General features: G+C 35.0%; 1 protein-coding gene across 1 annotated transcript in view; it reads left to right on the top strand.

Moving 5' to 3' along the window:
• Positions 1 to 945: 945 nt before the first annotated feature.
• Positions 946 to 19,548, top strand: part of LOC132749421 (nuclear hormone receptor HR96-like) — a 78,218-nt gene continuing 59,615 nt past the window's right edge. Inside the window, exon 1 of the mRNA XM_060739154.1 lies at positions 946 to 1,081. Within this exon, the coding sequence (XP_060595137.1) occupies positions 1,057 to 1,081 (25 nt within the window). The 5' untranslated portion in view covers positions 946 to 1,056. The remainder of the gene's footprint in view (positions 1,082 to 19,548) is intronic.

The raw sequence follows: 19,548 nt of genomic DNA, 5'->3' as shown, positions 1-19,548 counted from the left end.
AAAACTCCCTCTGAACTCTGTACATAAAGGCTGTTGTTTTCAAAACTCCCTCATAACACAGTACATGAAGGATGTTTTTGTTTTCAAACTCCCTCTCAACTCAGTACATGGTGGCTGTTGTTTTCAAAACTCGCTCTCAACTCAGTACATGAAGGCTGCTGTTTTGAAAACTCCCTCTCAACTCAGTACATAAAGGCTGTTGTTTTCAAAACTCCCTCTCAACTCAGTACATAAAGGCCGTGGTTTCCAAATCCTCCTGTTAACTCAGGTACATGAAAAATGGTGGTTTTGAAATCCTCCCTTTTGATAATGCTGCTATTTGATTACAGTGTGATTAATTTTCCTATTCTTTTTATGTTCTTTTGATAAAAGTGTTCAGTGTACATGTTCGTATTTAACCCAGATTTTTTGTTACGTTTATATCAGAATTATAAAGTTGATAATAAAGCTTATAAATGTCTCTATCAATATTATTCAAGAAGGGGCATATGTAGGTCAACTTTAGATTCATTGATTAATACTTTATGTAGCTGACCATTGCAAAATGTTACAAAATCGTAACTTAGGTCGCAGATGACCATTTTAACATCAATAAAAGACTGTTTTAGGTATGACACCTCTAAAAACTGCAGGTCAGAAAATTACATATTGATTTTGATCAGTAAGACAGTCACTAGTAAATATATATAACGTATGTTAGAGTATATACTTAGATCAGTGTCTTTTATGTGTCGCAGCATTGGATCGGTACAATTGTATAGATTGTATCTATAGAATCATTCCTTCGTGGTTGTTGTTTTTTTCTCTTCATTTCTTTGCTGCAGTTGGACATTTAATAAGTACCATATTTTTATTTATTGTGTGGATTATTTTAAAATCAACAAAAATAAAAAGCAGTTACAGAGAAAATAATTTTTTTCTTGCTTTTCTTGCAGACATTCACACTACATGTACCTGCTTGGATCGACCAGTTTTGATAACCATAAAAAAATATTGTAACTTATTCTCAAAGCAAATGGAATTTATATGTTAGTATAAATATAAAAGATTACAGAAATGGCTTTTAAGACTTACTTTAAAGGTAAGTAAATTTTCTTAAATCTTGTACATGGCTGTTTCTCAAAGATGATATCATATAAGCAATAAGTGTAATAATATGATTGGTAAAAGGGTATCTAAAAATATTTCAAAAGCAATGTTTTAAAACGTCTTTATCTTGATATGTAAAGCAACATGCCACCAGATGCATGCTAATTTTCATTAAAAAAAATTGAAAATGGATTTAAAAGTAAAATATTTTGAAATGAACAGACACACTGCGGTATACCGTACCCCGGATATTGCTCGATATTATGAGGACTTTCATCCCATTTCGCGACATTGAACGGGGAACGAAGGTAAGTTCAGCGACGATATTTTCCAAACTAATGGCTATTTCATTTATCTCAACGGGTTTTATATATCTAGAGGTATTTCTGTAGCTCTTAAAGACGTAAAAGTATTACAGGTATTTGTAAATTGATTAAACTACCCCTAAACGATCCGCTGCTCACTAGAAAATACTGACCGCGATACTGTAGAATCGTTAGAAATTATTATATTACCAATATAAAAAAAAACTGAATCGAGCAAATTTTTTATTCTCAATCCAAGTATGCCGTGTCCAAATTTCAGGCAAAAAGTGTGAAAGTACAAAAAGATACAGGCCAAAAAAGATACAAGAAAGTGTACCGAGTATTGATTTTAAGTGTACAGAGTATTGCAAAATAGCCCAACTTTAGTGTACAGAGTATTGCAAAACAATATGAGCACATTAGTATGGAAAATCGATATTTTTGTCTAATTTTCACGTCTGTTTATCGATTCAATTTCATTTTTCTGATAATGACTTTATATGATATTTATTCAAATATTTCAGATTCAACAATGCATTTCAGTGTTATTACTGTTCTTTTCCTACTGGCAAATACAGAGATTTAATTTCCCATTTGATTGAAAATCACACTATGGATGAAATAAAGTGTGTGCAGGGTCGGAAGCAGGGTAGAACCATCAAAATTGACGATAAAAAACTTTAAAAACATGTCTCAAGAAACTTTGATCAAGAAGACACATCTCTGAAAAGGACAAGAATAAAAAACAGTTATTTAGATGACATTAATAATAGGTTTTTACAGGGCAAGTTTGCCTTAGGAAACATATCGACGCACTTCATAAAATATTGGCCCGAGGGCTTATGCCGTCCAAGCATGCCGGTATCGTCTTAACCTTTTACTTCATGAGCATAATGCGAAAAATGGCTGTTTTCATTGAATTATAATCAAGCCTCTTGTTACAAGTTCAAACTGCTATGAAACTATAAAAAATGCTTCAATACTGATCAAACCGGGCACAAATGTTAGCTAGAACACTGTGGAATAGCATGCTCAATTTTAAATTTTCAGTTACCATGGCAACGGGGGGGGGACGCGTCTCAAAATTGCCAAAAATCTCTATTTTGCGTTGTTTTTTCCCATCAAAACTGATTTCAAGGTGCACCCACTTCTCAATTGATTGAGATAAAGTCTAAGGTTTTCGGCGTTGATTACACGGTACCTTTAAATCGACCTGAGGCCATTTAGCCCCCCACAAGTCCCAAGTCTTCTCGACGATTAGAGGGGCTGCTGATCCACTTCAAATCCCCAAACAGAAGGGGGCACATCCCACCTGTGTAACCCCCTTGATGTACCTTTTTAATGGGGGTGGCGCCGAAAAAGTGATCACTCTTTTGAACAACATTTCTCAAACGAAAAAAACAGTGTTTGGGGCCTAAATAGCGCATGTTTTACACTATTTGAGGCCTCAAAAGGGGTGGGGGTGTAAAGCCTTCAAAACACGCCTTTATATGGTAAAAGGTTATAAGGTTATAAGGAACATAACCTTTTTATTGCATCTGCTGCCCTTTATCATAATCTTATCAATCCATTATTCGTTTTTGTATTTTCTGATCGCAAGATCAGTAAATACATAGCTAACATCCACGGTCTAACACAAAATTTCCTCACAGACCTAACAACGCAAAGTAGTTCTCACTCAAAACTGCTTAAAAACCAGCAATTTAAAAGAAAGAATAATTTTTAATGTAGGCATTAAACGAATTACAATGCATTTAAAGTTTACATTAGTCAATAGAAATATGAGGTTACAATCACAAATTTCGCGGATGAATATCTTTTTTACCCAATGAAAAATGTTCGACTATTTCCGTAAAGCTTAATCAATGATATGCTATTTTTAGCTATGTCGATTACCGAATACTCCAGAGCGTAGTACACAAATAAATCTGACTGTCGAGTAATGGAATATATACGTGTCGGACTGTTTTGGCGAGAAGATTTTCATCAGTGTTTAACAACAGGTTTATCGTGAACAAAATACCTCGAAATTAATAAGGATTTCAAATACGAAATGAAAATTCTCAATTTTAGAATTACAATATATTTGTTTTTATTCACGCTACATACGTATTACTTCACTGTGGTGCAGAGGTAGCCCGCTCGTTTAGGGTGTGAGAGGCCTAAGGTTAAAATCCTTGTCGAGGCAACATTTTTTTTTTGAAGTGTCTTTTTTAAGGAAGTAGCCACGATATGCAAGGATAAAGTGTGGCTGTAATAAAAAATGAAAAATGATTTTGATGCAACTCTAGGCAAGCAAAATTCCATATGTATCAATCACAAACTGTTATAATAATAGTATATAAAAATAAACTTATACAGGAAAGATCAGAAAATACCACAGAGCATGCAGCCCTTTGATTTTGAGCTGTACCCGCTCGGCAGTCATACGGTAACTCATTGCTAAGGCGTAACAAAATTTCACGTGCAGACGGTCTGCCGTTGCTAGAGTGCAGGTGCAAAATGCCCGAAAGTTACCTTTATATGGATTTTTGGCATAGTAGGAAGTCGGTTGATATTAGATATTGGCACACTTGCTCAATACCGTCTAATATTGACAATCTTGAGGCAGTATTAATGCACTTTGGATGCATTTTTTTACTATTTAAAGTAAGATATGCAATAATTATTAACAATTTCTGGAAAGGTTGATCCTTCGATAGCAACGAGAACATTTTAAACACAGAAAACTGAGATTTTTCACGAGCAGAAATGAAAATCTGGATTATTCGCAGATGTTTCCAGTAAAGTACCTCCGAATTCTGCATATTCTGCACATATAGTGTAAATAAGTATACACAGTAAGAAATATTTAAAATTAAATGTGGTAAATACTTTGTGTTTACTACTTGCATTTACTCTTTATTGATAATCAATACTCGTTACACTAAAAAGCAATACTCGTGACACCGGCGGGCAACTCCAAAGCAATACTCGGTACACTGACATGTGTATTTTTTCTCAAAATGCACTGTCATCTGAGGTTCTATTGTTGATTGAACATTTACAACATAAACATTATCATCATTATCACATTTCACTCGATTCAAGTTTTTCTTTTAAGGATGTGTATGCACAAAAACATCAAATTTGACTGATCCGAGCTCATTTATCACGTGAGCTAAGAGACGAATTTTACCTCCTAATTACATTTCAAAGCTATTTCTCAACATTTTTGGGGTTTCATGAACTAGAGAAATTATCGAAATATTTATATTTCTACAAAATTTACATCTAACCAATTCAAAATGACTAGATATCGTCACTAAACATACCTTCTTTCCTCGTTCAAAGTCGCGAAATGGGATGAAAGTCCTCATAATATCGAGCAATATCCGGGGTACGGTATACCGCAGTGTCTGCTTGGTATTGCTTTATACCCTATAACTTTTCATTTCTAATAGACTTACTCCAGAATTAAAAATATTTTGGGTTTTCTCTTACTTATCCAGGGGTACAAATTTTTACAAACTTTTACAGTTGCAGCTCTGAAAATAAGCGCAACAGATTGACTAAGCTATTGTGACCAGTAGTGCTGCATAAAGCTGTAATGGTAAAAGATTTTTTTTACCAGGGGATTACCTTGAAAAAAACACACATTTGTTGAGTTCTGGATAACGGGACATCTGCTGAATCTACCCATGCAACCAGTGCAGACCAAAGTCAGCTCCTCTGATCATGGTCTGCACTGTTGGTGTTAAGTCAGTGCACTGGGACTATTTTATGTGTTATGAGAGGATGCCATTAGATCTAAATAGGGGTATCAATAGTAGAATGATTTAGGTTATTATAACCCCACACAACAAAGTTGTAAGGGGGGTATACTGGAATCAGATTGTCCGCCCGGTTGTGGGGCGTCCGCCGGTTATTCTTGTCCACCCAATAACTAAAGATTCCTTTGACCCACAGTCTTCATATTTAGCATGGTGATTAGTCATGATTAGTAGATGACCCTATTGATTTTGAGGTCAAAGGTCAGGGTCACAGGGGCCTCAACTTCAAAAAGCTGGTCCGCCCAATAACTTAAGATTCCTTTGACCCGCAGTCTTCATATATGGCATGGAGGTTAGCCATGATTAGTAGATGACCCCTATTGATTTTGAGGTCACCAGGTCAAAGGTCACAGGGGCTTTGACTGAAAAGATATTGTCCACACAATAACTTAAGAATCCTTTAATCCATAGTCTTCATATTTGACATGGGGGTTAGTCATGATTAGTAGATGAACCCTATTTATTTTTATATCACCAAGTCAAAGGTCAAGGACACGGGCCTTGACTGAAGAAGCTTGTCCCCCCAATCAGTTAAGAATCCTTTGACTCACAGTCTTCATATTTGGCATGTAGGTTAGTCATGATTAGCAGATGACCCTTATTTAACCCCCGCACAACAAAGTTTTTAGGGGTATACTTGAATCAGCTTGTCTGTCTGGCCATCCGGGCATCTGGCCGCACTACCAAATATGGATAAGGGGGCCATCTAACTGTAAACAGAACAAAAGAGAACAATAGAGTTCATTCCCTGACAATAGAGTAAGGGGCCATTGACCCTCTATTAAACAATAGAAATTTACCAAAAGAAATGGCCCCTGATTCCATTTCGGTTGGACATCTGTCCAGCCTTCTGTCAGCTTTTCCTTTTCCGCCCAAAAAATTCAGATTCCTTTGACCCACAGTCTTCACATTTGGCATAGAGGTCATTATGAGTAGATGACCCCTATTGATTTTGAGGTCAAAGTCACAGGGGCCTTGACTGAAAAAAGCTTGTCCGCCCAATAACTTAAGATTCTTTTGACCCACAGTCTTCATTTTAGGCATGGAGGTTAGTCATGATGAGTAGATGACACCAATTGATTTTGAGGTCATTGGATCAAAGGTCACAGGGGCCTTGACTATATAAAGCTTGTCTGCTCAATATCTTAAGATACCTTTCACCCGCAGTCTTCATATTTGGTATGTAGGTTAGTCATGATAAGTAGATGACCTATTTGTTTTGAGGTCTTTGGGTCAAAGGTCAAGTTCACAGTGGCCTTAACTTCAAAAAGCTTGTCTGCTCAATTGCCTAACAATGCTGTGGTCAAAAGTCTTCATATTTGGCATTTAGGTTGGTTATGACTGGTAGATGACCCCTATTGAAGTCACTAGGTCAAAGGTCAAGGTGGTCTTGACTAAAAAAAGCTGATCCGGCCAATAACTTTAGGATCCTTTGACCCACAGTCTTTATATTCCCATATTGATTTTTAGGTCACTGGGTCAAAGGTCAAGGTCACAGGGGCCTTAACAAAAAAAAAAATTGTCCGCCCAATGTCTTAAGAATCCTATGACCCACAGTCTTCATATTTGGCTTGGCAGTTGATCATGACCATTAGGTGACCCCTATTGATTTTGTCCGCTCAATTGCTTAAGAATGCTTTAATCAACAGTCTTGATATTTGGTATTTTGGTTGGTTATGACTAGTAGATGACACCTATTGATTTATAACTGACTGTGTCAAATGTCAAGGTTACAGAGCTTTTACGACAAGAAGTTTGTCCGCTCAAATGCTTAAGAATGCCTGTCTTAAGTGTTACTTATTTTGACATTTTCACATATGAAGCATATTATTATTTTCTCATATATTCATTATAAAACACCCCCAGGCAAAGCAGGTCACAGCGGCTTTTATTACAATAAGCTTGTCTGCTCAAATGCTTGAGAGTGCCTGTCCACAGTGTATTGAGTTTTACATTTTCACATTTGAAGCATATAATAATGTTCTCATATATTCATTATAAAACACCCCCAGGCAAAGCTGCGTGAATGGGGGGGGGGGGGGGTATTGAAGTCATTCAGTGCCAGTTTCAGTTTTGAGGTCAGTAGGTCAAAGGTAAAGGTCATTTTGCCACTAAAAAGATGTAGAATACATAACTTAGCAATGCACTAGCTTACTTCCCTCAGATTTGGATGGGAGGTTGTTCTTGAGCTCTAAATTACTACTGTTGATTCTGACAAAGTGGTATGCGGGGGTATTCATGCCATGACAGTGGCAGTTCTAGTTTTAAACCAATTTGACCCTCACATTGTGGGTATGAATCCCAGAATGGACTTTAGATTATTTCATGCGAGGAAGCTTTCCAGCTAGCTTATTGAACACCGATGCTTCTACTGGTGCCCCTTCATGTCTGGATTCAGGCAAGGAATAAAGCTGGAAAGTCACCATATGACCATTACAGTCAGTGCTGGTGCAACAATGTAATTTTTTTTTTATCTGTACATGACAAAATATAATTTGCAGGGGAACAAAGGATGTGATAAACTCCATTGTTGAAATTTTTTCACTTCAGAGGTAAGAGTTAAAAAAAGAACGTAACAATGGAGATAATAACAACTTAAGAGAATTAATAAACAATTGAAGATAGATTAAAATTTACTATATTGGTAATCAGTAAACTGAAAGTCGACAAACTGTCAAATAAATGTAACGTAAATCATTTTCTTTCAAAATAAAAACAACAACAACAAGTCAATGTGAGGTTGAAGCCACTGCAAAAATAAGGAACATTGAAATTCCCATTGTTTTAAAGGCCCATTATGCCTCAGAAATGTGTTTATTTTTATTTCTCAAAAGGTTTTCATTTTTGGTGTATGTTTATATTTTTTTAAAAATTGTTTTTAGGTCAATTACCAGAATAATCTGTTTCTTCTGATACTTTCTAGCAATTAGTAAAGTTATAATGATTAAGCATTTTGTATGAGCCAAAATACTACTTTGTTTACATTTTGCTACTTTGTGACAAATAATTTCATAATTATGTCTCCCAAAATTTTTGGGAGAAATTGTTTTTGCCTTCCCCGTCTGTCTGTCCGCATTGAGCTTGTCCGGCCTTCATAGGTCAAACTACTGGTGGGATTTAAAACAAACTTTACAGGAGTGATCAGTACCATGTCACCAGGATGTTCCGCTTTGCTGCAAAAATAGCCACCACAGCTAAAATTAGAAAAATCTTGCCGGCCTTCACAGTTTTAACTACTGGTGGGATTTCAACCAAACTTTACCAGAATGGGTCAGAACCATCCTTAGTTGTGCACATTGCCGGCATGTTCCGCTTTGCTGCACAAAATGGCCCCTAGGGTTAAAAATAGAAAAATCTTGTCCGACCCTCACAGGTCAAACTACTGGTGGGATTTCAACCAAACTTTACAGGAGTGGTTAGTACCATCCCTAGTTGTGCACATTCCGGCACATTCAACTTCACTGCACAAAATGGCCGCAAGAGCTAAAATTAGAAAAATCTTGTCCAGCCTTCACAGGTAAAACTACTGGTTGGATTTCAACCAAACTTAATAGGAGTGTTCAGTACCATCTGTAGTTGCACATATTGCCAGCATGTTCCGCTTCACTGCTTAAAATGGTCGCCAGACTTTAAAATAGAAAAATCATTTCCGGCTTTCACATGTCAAACTACTGTTTGGATTTCAACCAAACTTCACAGGAGTGATCAGTTCCATCCCTAGTTGTGCATATTGCCAGCAGGTTCCTCCTCGTTGCACAAAATATCAGCCAGAGCTATAAATATTAAAATCTCTTCCAGCTTTCACAGATAGAACTGCTGGTTGGATTTCAATGAAACTTCACAGGAGTGAACAGTACCATCCCTAGTTGTGCATATCGCCGGCTCTTAATGGCCCCAGAACTTTAAATAGAAAAATTTGTCCAGCTTACACAAGTCAAGCTGCTGGTCACAGGCATTTCAATGAAAACTGCATGGGAGTACTATCCCTAGTTTTGCATATTGCCCACATGTTCTGCTTCGCTGCACAAAATGGCTGCCAGAGCTTAAAATAGAAAAATTCTGTCTGGCTATCACAGGTCAAGCTGTTGGCGGGAGTTTCACCAAAATTCACAGGAGTTCATTTAGTTGTGCATAACACGGTATGTTCTGCTTTGCTGCACATAATGGCTGTCAGAGCTCTAAATAGAAAAATCTTGTCCGCCTTTCACAGGTCAAGCTACTGTTTGGATTTCAATGAAATTTCACATGACAGATCATTACCATCCCTTGTTGTGCATATCCCCGGCATGTTCCTCATACATAGCTTTGGGAGACATGTTTTTGTGACAAAAACCCTTCTAGTTAGAGCTGCTTTCTTCAGGTAACAAGCTGCTTTTAAAATGCTCTAAAGCCATTATTTAAATGTTACGATACTAATGTTTGACATTTCTATAGAAGTGAAAATTTCATAATTTCTGAGGCTTAATTAATGTGCCTTTACAAAAATTAAGTGCCAAGAAAAAAGTGCTTATACAGGACATTATAAAAGTATTTACCTTAAAGGGAGAATACTCTGTTATTTCACTGAAAATTAGGATAATCTATTTTTAAGTATATTGTATTCTGTTACAGAAGACGGCCAACCCAGACACTGTTTAGATCCTACTTTCCTTCAAGGATTTTCTTCAACCTTAATTAAATGTCAAATAATTATGGTGTACAGAATCAATGCCAATTGCATGTCTAATCAAGGTCGCTTTTGAAGGTCAAAGGTCAAGACCATAAAAACTTTATCTCTTAATGGATTTTCTTCAACCTTGGCAAAATGTTCACATCAATAAGGTGATATGCAGAACCCATGTCTCCACTATGCTGCTTGAAGGTTGAAGGTCAACTGTCAAACAATTTTGTGTCTGTTCTATTAAGTTTTCAAATTTGTTTCATATGTTTACCATAACAAGGTGATGTGAAGAATCCATGATGCCACTGCTGGGTCAAGGTCAAATCTGAATGCAAATGCAGTGCTTTTTAGGCCAATTTAGAGCAATTAGGCCACATTCCCAAAAGTATTTATATTTCCCCTATTTCTGAATAAGAAAATTCCCTCCAAAAGGGAAAAAATGATTTATTTTTTTAGAATCATTTTATCATGAGTGGAACAGAGAGGGACATTAGAGTTTGAAAACATATTGATACTGTATAACAATTAACATAAAATGAACTGTGTTATTAGTTTCTAGGTCTGTGACTCAATTTTTCCCCTTTCCATGTTTCCTCCCACCATTCTTCCAAAAGTAAAAAAATAGCACTGAAAATTTAGACAATTTTTGTCTGCTCTATATAAATCCTATACCTCTCGAAGGATTCTCTTCAAACGTTGCTCAAATGTCAACATAGTGATCTGCCCACTGACCTTAAGGTCATCCTTGAAGGTCAAATGTCCAGACATGTATGTTTCACACAAGTTTCATAAACGGGCATCTTTCCCAGTTGAAATGTTATATAATTGTTTCATCTAGGCATATATTGCTTAGCTTATGCCTGCTGTTGGTACTTAATTGCTAGATACTTGCTTAAACTAAAATTTCATGTATGTCTTTTGCCATCTGGATGATAGTCATTAGTCACTGACCAAAAGCCATAAATCATGCTGAATATATTTAACCAATTTCAGCATGAATCTAGTTTTGCTGTCAAGCACTGTAATATGACATGTGTACAATTCATAAAATATACAGCCATTGTAAGATATGAAAGTCTCATAAATTAATAGTTACTGGGGCTAAAGTTTGTAAATTTTTGCGTAGAATCCTGTTGATTGTTTCTTCTTTATGAAACATTTCAACAACTGTTCTGTAATGGTTCTTTGTTCAGTTTTAACAAAATATGTGTAAATCCCAAATGGTCACATAATAAAGGTACAAAATGGAATATATCTACATGTAATTTCTGCTAGTAAATTGATGATCTGTTCATTTAATTAAAAATTAAATGCAGAAGTTACTTTGATTGATAAATAATTATTTTGAGATATTTATAGTGTTGGCTTAAAGTGTGGAATAAGCATATCTCTTGCATTGTACCTTTACCTAGCTACAGGTGATACAGTCTTTGCTACCAAGATCCAAGGTTAGAAAGAAATTCGCTGAGCTCAGTATTTGATTGGTCAGAAACTGCCACAGAATGTTCACTGACCAATGACAATCCAGAGATTTGAGACAAAACTCAGAAAAAGTTTTTGTATAGAGCAAGGCTGGCCTGCACATCTGTGATGTCTGATTATGCTCTGTAATGTTTGCTGAATGACATAAAATGTACTGTTGGCTGAATTATTTAAAAAAGTACTGTTTGCTGAATTACTTAAATGTATTGTTGGCTGAATTACTCAAAAAGTACTTTTGGCTTAATTTCATAAAATATACTGTTTGCTGTCAATTACTTAAAATGTACTGTTGGCCTAATGGACCTTTCCGGTGTTTACAGTTTTATTTAAATGGGCTAACTAAAATGTTATCCAATTGCTACACAGAGATAATACATAGTCAATGGTTGACCTGGTTTGCACAAAAGAACAGGTGTATATGTTTGTGATACTGTTTGTGAGCAGTTGACCTAGCAATGAATGGAAAAGGTGTGGCTAAATGTTCTGCTACGAAAAAACGGAAAGGTCCATTATTTTAAAAGTACTGTTGGCTGAATACCTTAAAATGAACTGTTTGGCAGAATTACTCAAAATGTGCTGTTGGCTGAATTACTTAAAATGTATTGTTGGTTGATTTATTACTTAAAATGTATTGTTGGTTGATTTATTACTTTAAATGTATTGTTGGTTGATTTATTACTTAAAATGTATTGTTGGTTGATTTATTACTTAAAATGTACTGTTGGTTGATTTATTACTAAAAATGTATTGTTGGTTGATTTATTACTTAAAATGTATGGTTGGTTGATTTATTTAATATTAAAATGTATATCTACTGTTGGCTGAATTACTTTAAAAAATATCTTGATATCACCAAAATTGATAATGGACAGTTCTAAAAATGGTCAGTTTGGGAACTTTAAGGAGCTTAAAAGGTACATTGATCTTTAGCACCTCTTTGCTTATACATGAAGAGTAAGCATGGACTTCTGTATGTGACAATATCTGACCAATACAGATATTGATAATTCCTTGGTCAAGCTGGTAGTGACATATTCATACTGTGGCATACATTTTTCCTCTGGAAGTAAGCTTTGGCAGAACTGTTGCCATAGTAACAGTTATTCAGAAAATTATGTGTCTAATTGAAAACATCACTTTCCTCTCCTTTAGCTTTATTTAACAAATTGTACAAAGCAGGGTATAGTAGTAGGCCTTAACATGCTCACCTTTCTCAATACTGGTGGCACATGTCTGCTTTATTGATCATGCACTCGTTGTGGTCATTCAGTACATGACTTGCATATTACATAGGTTTTATGTTACATAAATTTTACTTGTGACAAATTCCTGCATCAGTGTTCTAGCGCTCTGTGTGGTCATACATTAATACATGATTTGTATATTACATAAGTTTTACACAATGTGTGTATATAATAACATATTATTATAGCCGGCTTAAATTCACGTTGCTGGTCAATTATAAGTACAAATATTATATTTATATAGTTTGAAAATTTATACCCTAATTTAACTCGATTATTTGACATATCTTAACCAACATCAAAGGGCTGCAAGCTCTGTGGTATTTTCTGATCGTTGCAATCTAAATCATTCTGTATATCTGTATGTATTTTCCTGTATAAGTTTATTATGCTCCCCAAAAAATTTCGGGAGAGCATATAGTTGTCGGGTTGTCTGTCCGTCCGTCCGTACGAACGAACAAACTACGTACGTACGTCCCGAATTCGTGTCCGGCCCATAACTTTGTTATTTGAAGTCGGATTTTAAAATTGTTTCACAGAAATGATCACCATATTGAGAAGACATGTCGCGCACAACATTTGGGTCACTACCTTGAAGGGCAAGGTCACAGCATGACCTTGCAGCAAAATCGTGTCCGGTCCATAACTTCATTATTTGAAGTCGAATTTTAAAAAATATTTCACAGAAATGATCACCATATTGAGATGACGTGTCGCGCGCAACATTTGGGTCACTACCTTGAAGGTCAAGGTAACAGCATGACCTTGCAGCAAAATCGCGTCCAGTCCATAACTTTGTTATTTGAAGTTGGATTTTAAAAATATTTCACAGAAATGATCACCATATTGAGACGACGTGTCGCGCGCAACATTTGGGTCGCTTACTTGAAGGTCAAGGTCACAGCATGACCTTGCAGCAAAATGGTGTCCGGTCCATAACTTTGTTATTTGAAGTCGGATTTAAAAAATATTCCACAGAAATGATCACCATATTAAGACGATGTGTCGCGCGCAACATTTGGGTCGCTACCTTGAAGGTCAAGGTCATAGCATGACCTTTCAGCAAAATCGTGTCCGGCCAATAACTTCGCTATTTGAAGTTAGATTTAAAAAGTATTTCACAGAAATGATCATCATGTTAAGATGACATGTCATGCACAACATTTAAGTTGCTACCTTGAAGGTCAAGGTCACAGCATGACCTTGCAGCAAAATCGTGTCCAGCCCATAACTTCCTTATTTGAAGTCAGATTTTTAAACTATTTCACAGAAATGATCACCATATTAAAATGGCATGTCATGCACAACATTTGGCTCGCTACCTTGAAGGTCAAGGTCACAGCATGACCTTGCAGCAAAATTGTGTCCGGCACATAACTTTGTTACTGGAAGTCGGATTTTACAACTATTTCACAGAAATGATCACCACAATGGGACATTGTGTCACGCGCAACAGTTTGGTCGCTACCTTGAAGGTCAAGGTCACGGTATGACCTTGCAACAAAATCGTGTCCAGCCCATAACTTTGTTACTTGAAGTCGGATTTAACAACTATTTCACAGAGATGATCACCATATTGAATCGACGTGTCGCATGCAACATTTGGGTGACTACCTTGAAGGTCAAGGTCACAGCATGACCTTGCAGCAAAATAATGTCAGGCGCATAACTTTGTTATTTGAAATCGAATTTTACAACTTTTTACAAAAAGATCACCATATTGAGACAATGTGTCGTGCACAATATTTAGGTTGTTTTTACACTTTGAACTTTGTCTGTGACATAACTCTGACACAACAAGAGGTATACCTTCCTGTGTCCAAAACCTATTCGGGGAGCATCACCCGGTTCAACCGGCTCTTGTTTTGATATACAATAATTCATCTTGCAGGGCACCGAGTTGCAGCGACTGCCTTTTGACTTTTTGGTATAACAGTTTGAGTTTGATGCATACGGAATTTTGCATGACCAGTTTCAAATTTGCATTATGAAATCATTTGTGTACATTTGTTATGACAGCCACTTTAGCCTTGTATTTCATGGCTAATTCCTTAAGGAAGAATGTTAAAATGGCTAAAAGAACACTTAAAAAAAATAATTGCCTTGACTAGGATTTGAACCCAAGACCTCTCACTTCCTAAATGGGCGTGTTACCCCTTGACTACGGGGAAGTTATTAGGAAAACGTCTGAAGCAAACTAAGTGATTCTAAATTTAGAATTTCCAATTTAGAGCTTGTAATTCTTATCAATTTCGAGATATTTGGTCATGGTAAACCTGTTGTTTAATATTGAAGTAAATAATTTAGCCTAAACTGTCCGACATGTGTGTAATATTTCACTACTCGACTGTTAGATTTATTTGTGAAATACGCGCAGTCGGATTTATTTGTGAAATACGCGCTGAAGTGTGGCCTGAAAGCAGCCTGGCTAAAAAAAGGGCTTTGTTTACATGGATTAGATTAAATTATGTTTAACTTTTCAGACGGTTACTTATGGTTGAAATTGATTATTGATCGTCACTGCCCTAAATTTGTCCCTGTCCTAGAGTCAAAATCCTTACTTTATTTTTCAGAATGTCTCAATAACAAATGTTCATTAAGGCGGCCTTTAATTCCGATCACAATAATCCAAGTGCAGTTAATACACTGTAGCCTTGATATATCACTCTCCATTATAACGCTGATTTCAGTGAAGGGCTCATAGACCTTGACTCCTGAAAGAAAATAAAAAAACAACAACAAAAACTCCCCCCCCCCCCCAAAAAAAAATCTTTTTTTTTTTTAAAATTAAGTAGATCTAGATTTATAGTGCGCTAGAACGCTTGTTCAATTTGACAGTCATGTACAATAAACAATTGTAATTAGGACATTCATGAGCACCAAAGGTGTGAAAAACATGCCCTGGTTAGCGTTTATCTGCTCTTTTGTTAGCTCACCTGTCACAAAGTGACAGGGTGAGCTTTTGTGATCGCTTTTCGTCCGGCGTCCGTCGTCCGTCCGTCCGTCGTCCGTCGTCCGTAAACTTTTACTTTAAATGACATCTCCTCATAAACCACAAGGCCAATTTCATCCAAACTTCACAGGAATGTTCCTTTGGTGGTCACCTTTAAAAATTGTTCAAAGAATTTAATTCTATGCAGAACTCTGGTTGCCATGGCAACCGAAAGAAAAAACTTTAAATATCTTCTTTTAAAAACCCATAAGAGCTAGAGCTTAGATATTTGGCATGAAACATCTTCTAGTGAGTGTCTACCAAGTTTGTTCAAATAAAAGCCCTGGGGTCAAAATTGGCCCCGCCCCGGGGGGTCATTGATTTTCCCTATATGCATATAGTGAAAACTTAAAAAATCTTCTTTTAAAGAACTCAAAGAGCTATGGCTAAGATATTGAGCATCAAACATGTTCTAATAGGTGTCTATCAAGTTTGTTCAAAGAAAAGCCCTGGGGTCAAAATTGGCCCCGCCCCAGGGGGTCATTGATTTTCCCTATATGCATATAGTAAAAAACTTAAAAAATCTTCTTTTAAAGAACCAAAAGAGTTAGAGCTAAGATATTTAGCATGAAACATGTTCTAATGGGTGTCTACCAAGTTTGTTCAAATAAAAGCCCTGGGGTCAAAATTGGCCCCGCCCCGGGGGGGGTCATTGATTTTCCCTATATATGCATATAGTAAAAACTTAAAAATCTTCTTTTAAAGAACTCAAAGAGCTATGGTTAAGATATTTAGCATCAAACATGTTCTAATAGGTGTCTACCAAGTTTGTTGAAATAAAAGCCCTGGGGTCAAAATTGGCCCCGCCCCGGGGGTCATTGATTTTCCTTATATGTGTATAGCAAAAACTTAAAAAATCTTTTTTGAAAAAACCCAAATAGCTAGAGTTAAGATATTAAGCATGAAACATCTTTTAGTGAGTGTCTACAAAGTTTGTTCAAATAAAAGACCTGGGTCAAAATTGGCCCTGCCCCGGGGTCATTGATTTTCCTTATATGTTTATAGCAAAAACTTAAAATCTTCTTTGAAAAAACCCAAATAGCTAGAGTTTAGATATTAAGCATGAAACATATTCTAGTAAGTGTCTACAAAGTTTGTTCAAATAAAAACCCTGGGGTCATAACTGGCTGGCCCCAGGCGTGTCATTGTTTTTAACTATATGTGTATAGTAAAAACTTTAAAAAAATCTTCTTTTAAATAGCCCAATGAGCTAGAGCTTAGATGTTTAGCATGAAACATTTTCTTATGGGTGTCTACCAAGTTTGTGCAAATAAAAGCCCTGGGGGTTGGGGGCGGCCTATATACAGGTGAGCGACCTCAGGGCCATCATGGCCCTCTTGTTGTTTTACCTGTCCTTTAGTCAGGCATCAAATTGTTTCCAAAATCTCAAATTCATATCATAACTGTGACATGGGCAACAGGTGGTGAGTATAAATAAACTAAAATTCACACACATATATGTGACATGTAAACCTGCTGAATTAAATAACACACACAAGTTTAAAATCCTGCACTGTAAATAGAATTACCCAGACAGGAAGTAAATGGCGTTTGATTAACTAGGGTACACAACTAAAGCTGGACTGTTAATTACATTGTACAACAATGCACTCAGAATTGATATCTATTTCCTAATTAACTACTCTTCTTAATGTAATGATTAACCACTCTACTGATATAATGATTCCCCACTTAAATAAAAGAAAGTGCTATGTTGTATCAAGTAATGATCAAGTTAAATGTGAAAAAAGTGTGCAAATGTTTTATTGAAGCAAGGATTAAGTGAAAAATGAAAAAAGTGTGCAAATGTTGTATTCAAGTAATGATTAGGTAAAATGTGAAAAAAGTGTGCAAATGATGTATTCAAGTAATGATTAAATAAAATCTGAGGAAAGTTTGCAAAATTAATGTTGTATTCAAGTAATAATTAAATAAAATGTGAGGAAAGTGTGCAAATATTGTATTCAAGTAATGATTAAGTAAAATGTGAAGAAAGTTTGCAAATATTGTATTCAAGTAATGATTGAGTAAAATGTGAAGAAAGTGTGCAAATATTGTATTCAAGTAATGATTAAGTAAAATGTGAAGAAATTTGCAAATATTGTACTCAAGTAATGATTAAGTAAAATGTAAAGAAAGTGTGCAAATGTTGTATTCAAGTAATAATTAAGTAAAATGTGAAGAAAGTTTGCAAAAATTGTATTCAAGTTATGATTAAGTAAAATGTGAAAAAAGTGTGCAAATATTGTATTCAAGTAATGATTAAGTAAAATGTGAAGAAAGTTTGCAAATATTGTATTCAAGTAATGATTAAGTAAAATGTGAAGAAATTTGCAAATATTGTACTCAAGTAATGATTAAGTAAAATGTAAAGAAAGTGTGCAAATGTTGTATTCAAGTAATGATTATGTAAAATGTGAAGAAAGTTTGCAAATGTTGTATTCAAGTAATAATTAAGTAAAATGTGAAAAAAGTTTGCAAAAATTGTATTCAAGTTATGATTAAGTAAAATGTGAAAAAAGTGTGCAAATATTGTATTCAAGTAATGATTAAGTAAAATGTGAAGAAAGTTTGCAAATATTGTATTCAAGTAATGATTAAGTAAAATGTGAAGAAAGTTTGCAAATATTGTATTCAAGTAATGATTAAGTAAAATGTGAAGAAAGTTTGCAAATGTTGTATTCAAGTAATAATTAAGTAAAATGTGAAGAAAGTTTGCAAATATTGTATTCAAGTAATGATCAAGTAAAATGTGAAGAAAGTGTGCAAATATTGTATTCAAGTAATGATTAAATAAAATGTGAAGAAAGTTTGCAAATATTGTATTCAAGTTATGATTAAGTAAAATGTGAAGAAAGTGTGCAAATATTGTATTCAAGTTATGATTAAGTAAAATGTGAAGAAAGTGAGCAAATGTTGTATTCAGGTACTGATCAAGTTAAATGTAAAGAAAGTGTGCAAATGTTGTAATAGTAATAAAGTTATGATTAAATAAAATGGCCAGAAAGTGTGATTTGTTTTATTCAAGTCATGGTAACATTTAATGTGAAGAAAGTGTACAAAATGTAGTACTCAGTCATGATTAAATATGAAGTGAAGAAAGTGTGAAGTGTTCTGTACAAGTCATGATTAGGTTAAATGTAAAGAAAGTGTGCAAATATTATATTTAAGTCATGATCACAGTAAATGTGAAGGTGTGCAAATGTTGTACACTCAAGTCATGATAATTTTAAATGTAACGAATTAGTGCAAAATTGATGTTGTTTGTAAATCATGCAGAAAAATCTCATTGGTTTTTAACCATATCATTTAGTTTATTTGTGATTTAGTGTGTAAAGGTTAATTAAGTTAAATGTAGAGAAAATACTTAAATTTTAGCCATGACAAAGTTTTTGAGCCATGTTTAATTGTGAAGAAAGTATACAAGTGCTTTGTTTAACCATGATTTTGTTTATCATGAAAAAATGGTATAATCATGGTTTAATTCATTGTGAAGAATGTACTTTAAAAGGTTGCATAAAGGCCATGATTTAAAGTTATTAAATAATGGCTAAGTTAATTGTGAAGTAATTGCTTAAAGGTTGTGTTAAACCATAAATCAGTTAACAGTGGTTGTGTTTTTCTATGGGCATGGAATGCCATTGAAATATTTAAAAATCTTTTGTGTATGTGTGAAGTTGCTGATAACTTGATATGATGGAGTATGCTTATTTGATTTCAGGATGATAACATCAACCACTTAATTTAAGATTCATATAAAGTGTATTTTTGAGATACTTCAATACGCCCACTGTTTCTATATTGTTATTTTTGTTCAACCCACAAAACTGCTGATGAGTCACCAATTAATTACAATGCACTTTAAGCAAAACAGGAAGTGAAAATGTACTTTTCTTCAAGTGTAGGTTTTTTCAGAGATGAACAAATATTGTTATAATTTGAGTTTCTTAGATATGTTTTATTT

Source organism: Ruditapes philippinarum, unplaced genomic scaffold, assembly GCF_026571515.1.
Source record: "Ruditapes philippinarum isolate M1 unplaced genomic scaffold, ASM2657151v2 ctg5081_1_1_1_1, whole genome shotgun sequence".
NCBI classification, from domain to species: Eukaryota; Metazoa; Mollusca; class Bivalvia; order Venerida; family Veneridae; genus Ruditapes; species Ruditapes philippinarum.
Note: the sequence above shows the minus strand (reverse complement) of the source record. Positions and strands in the feature narration are given on the sequence as shown.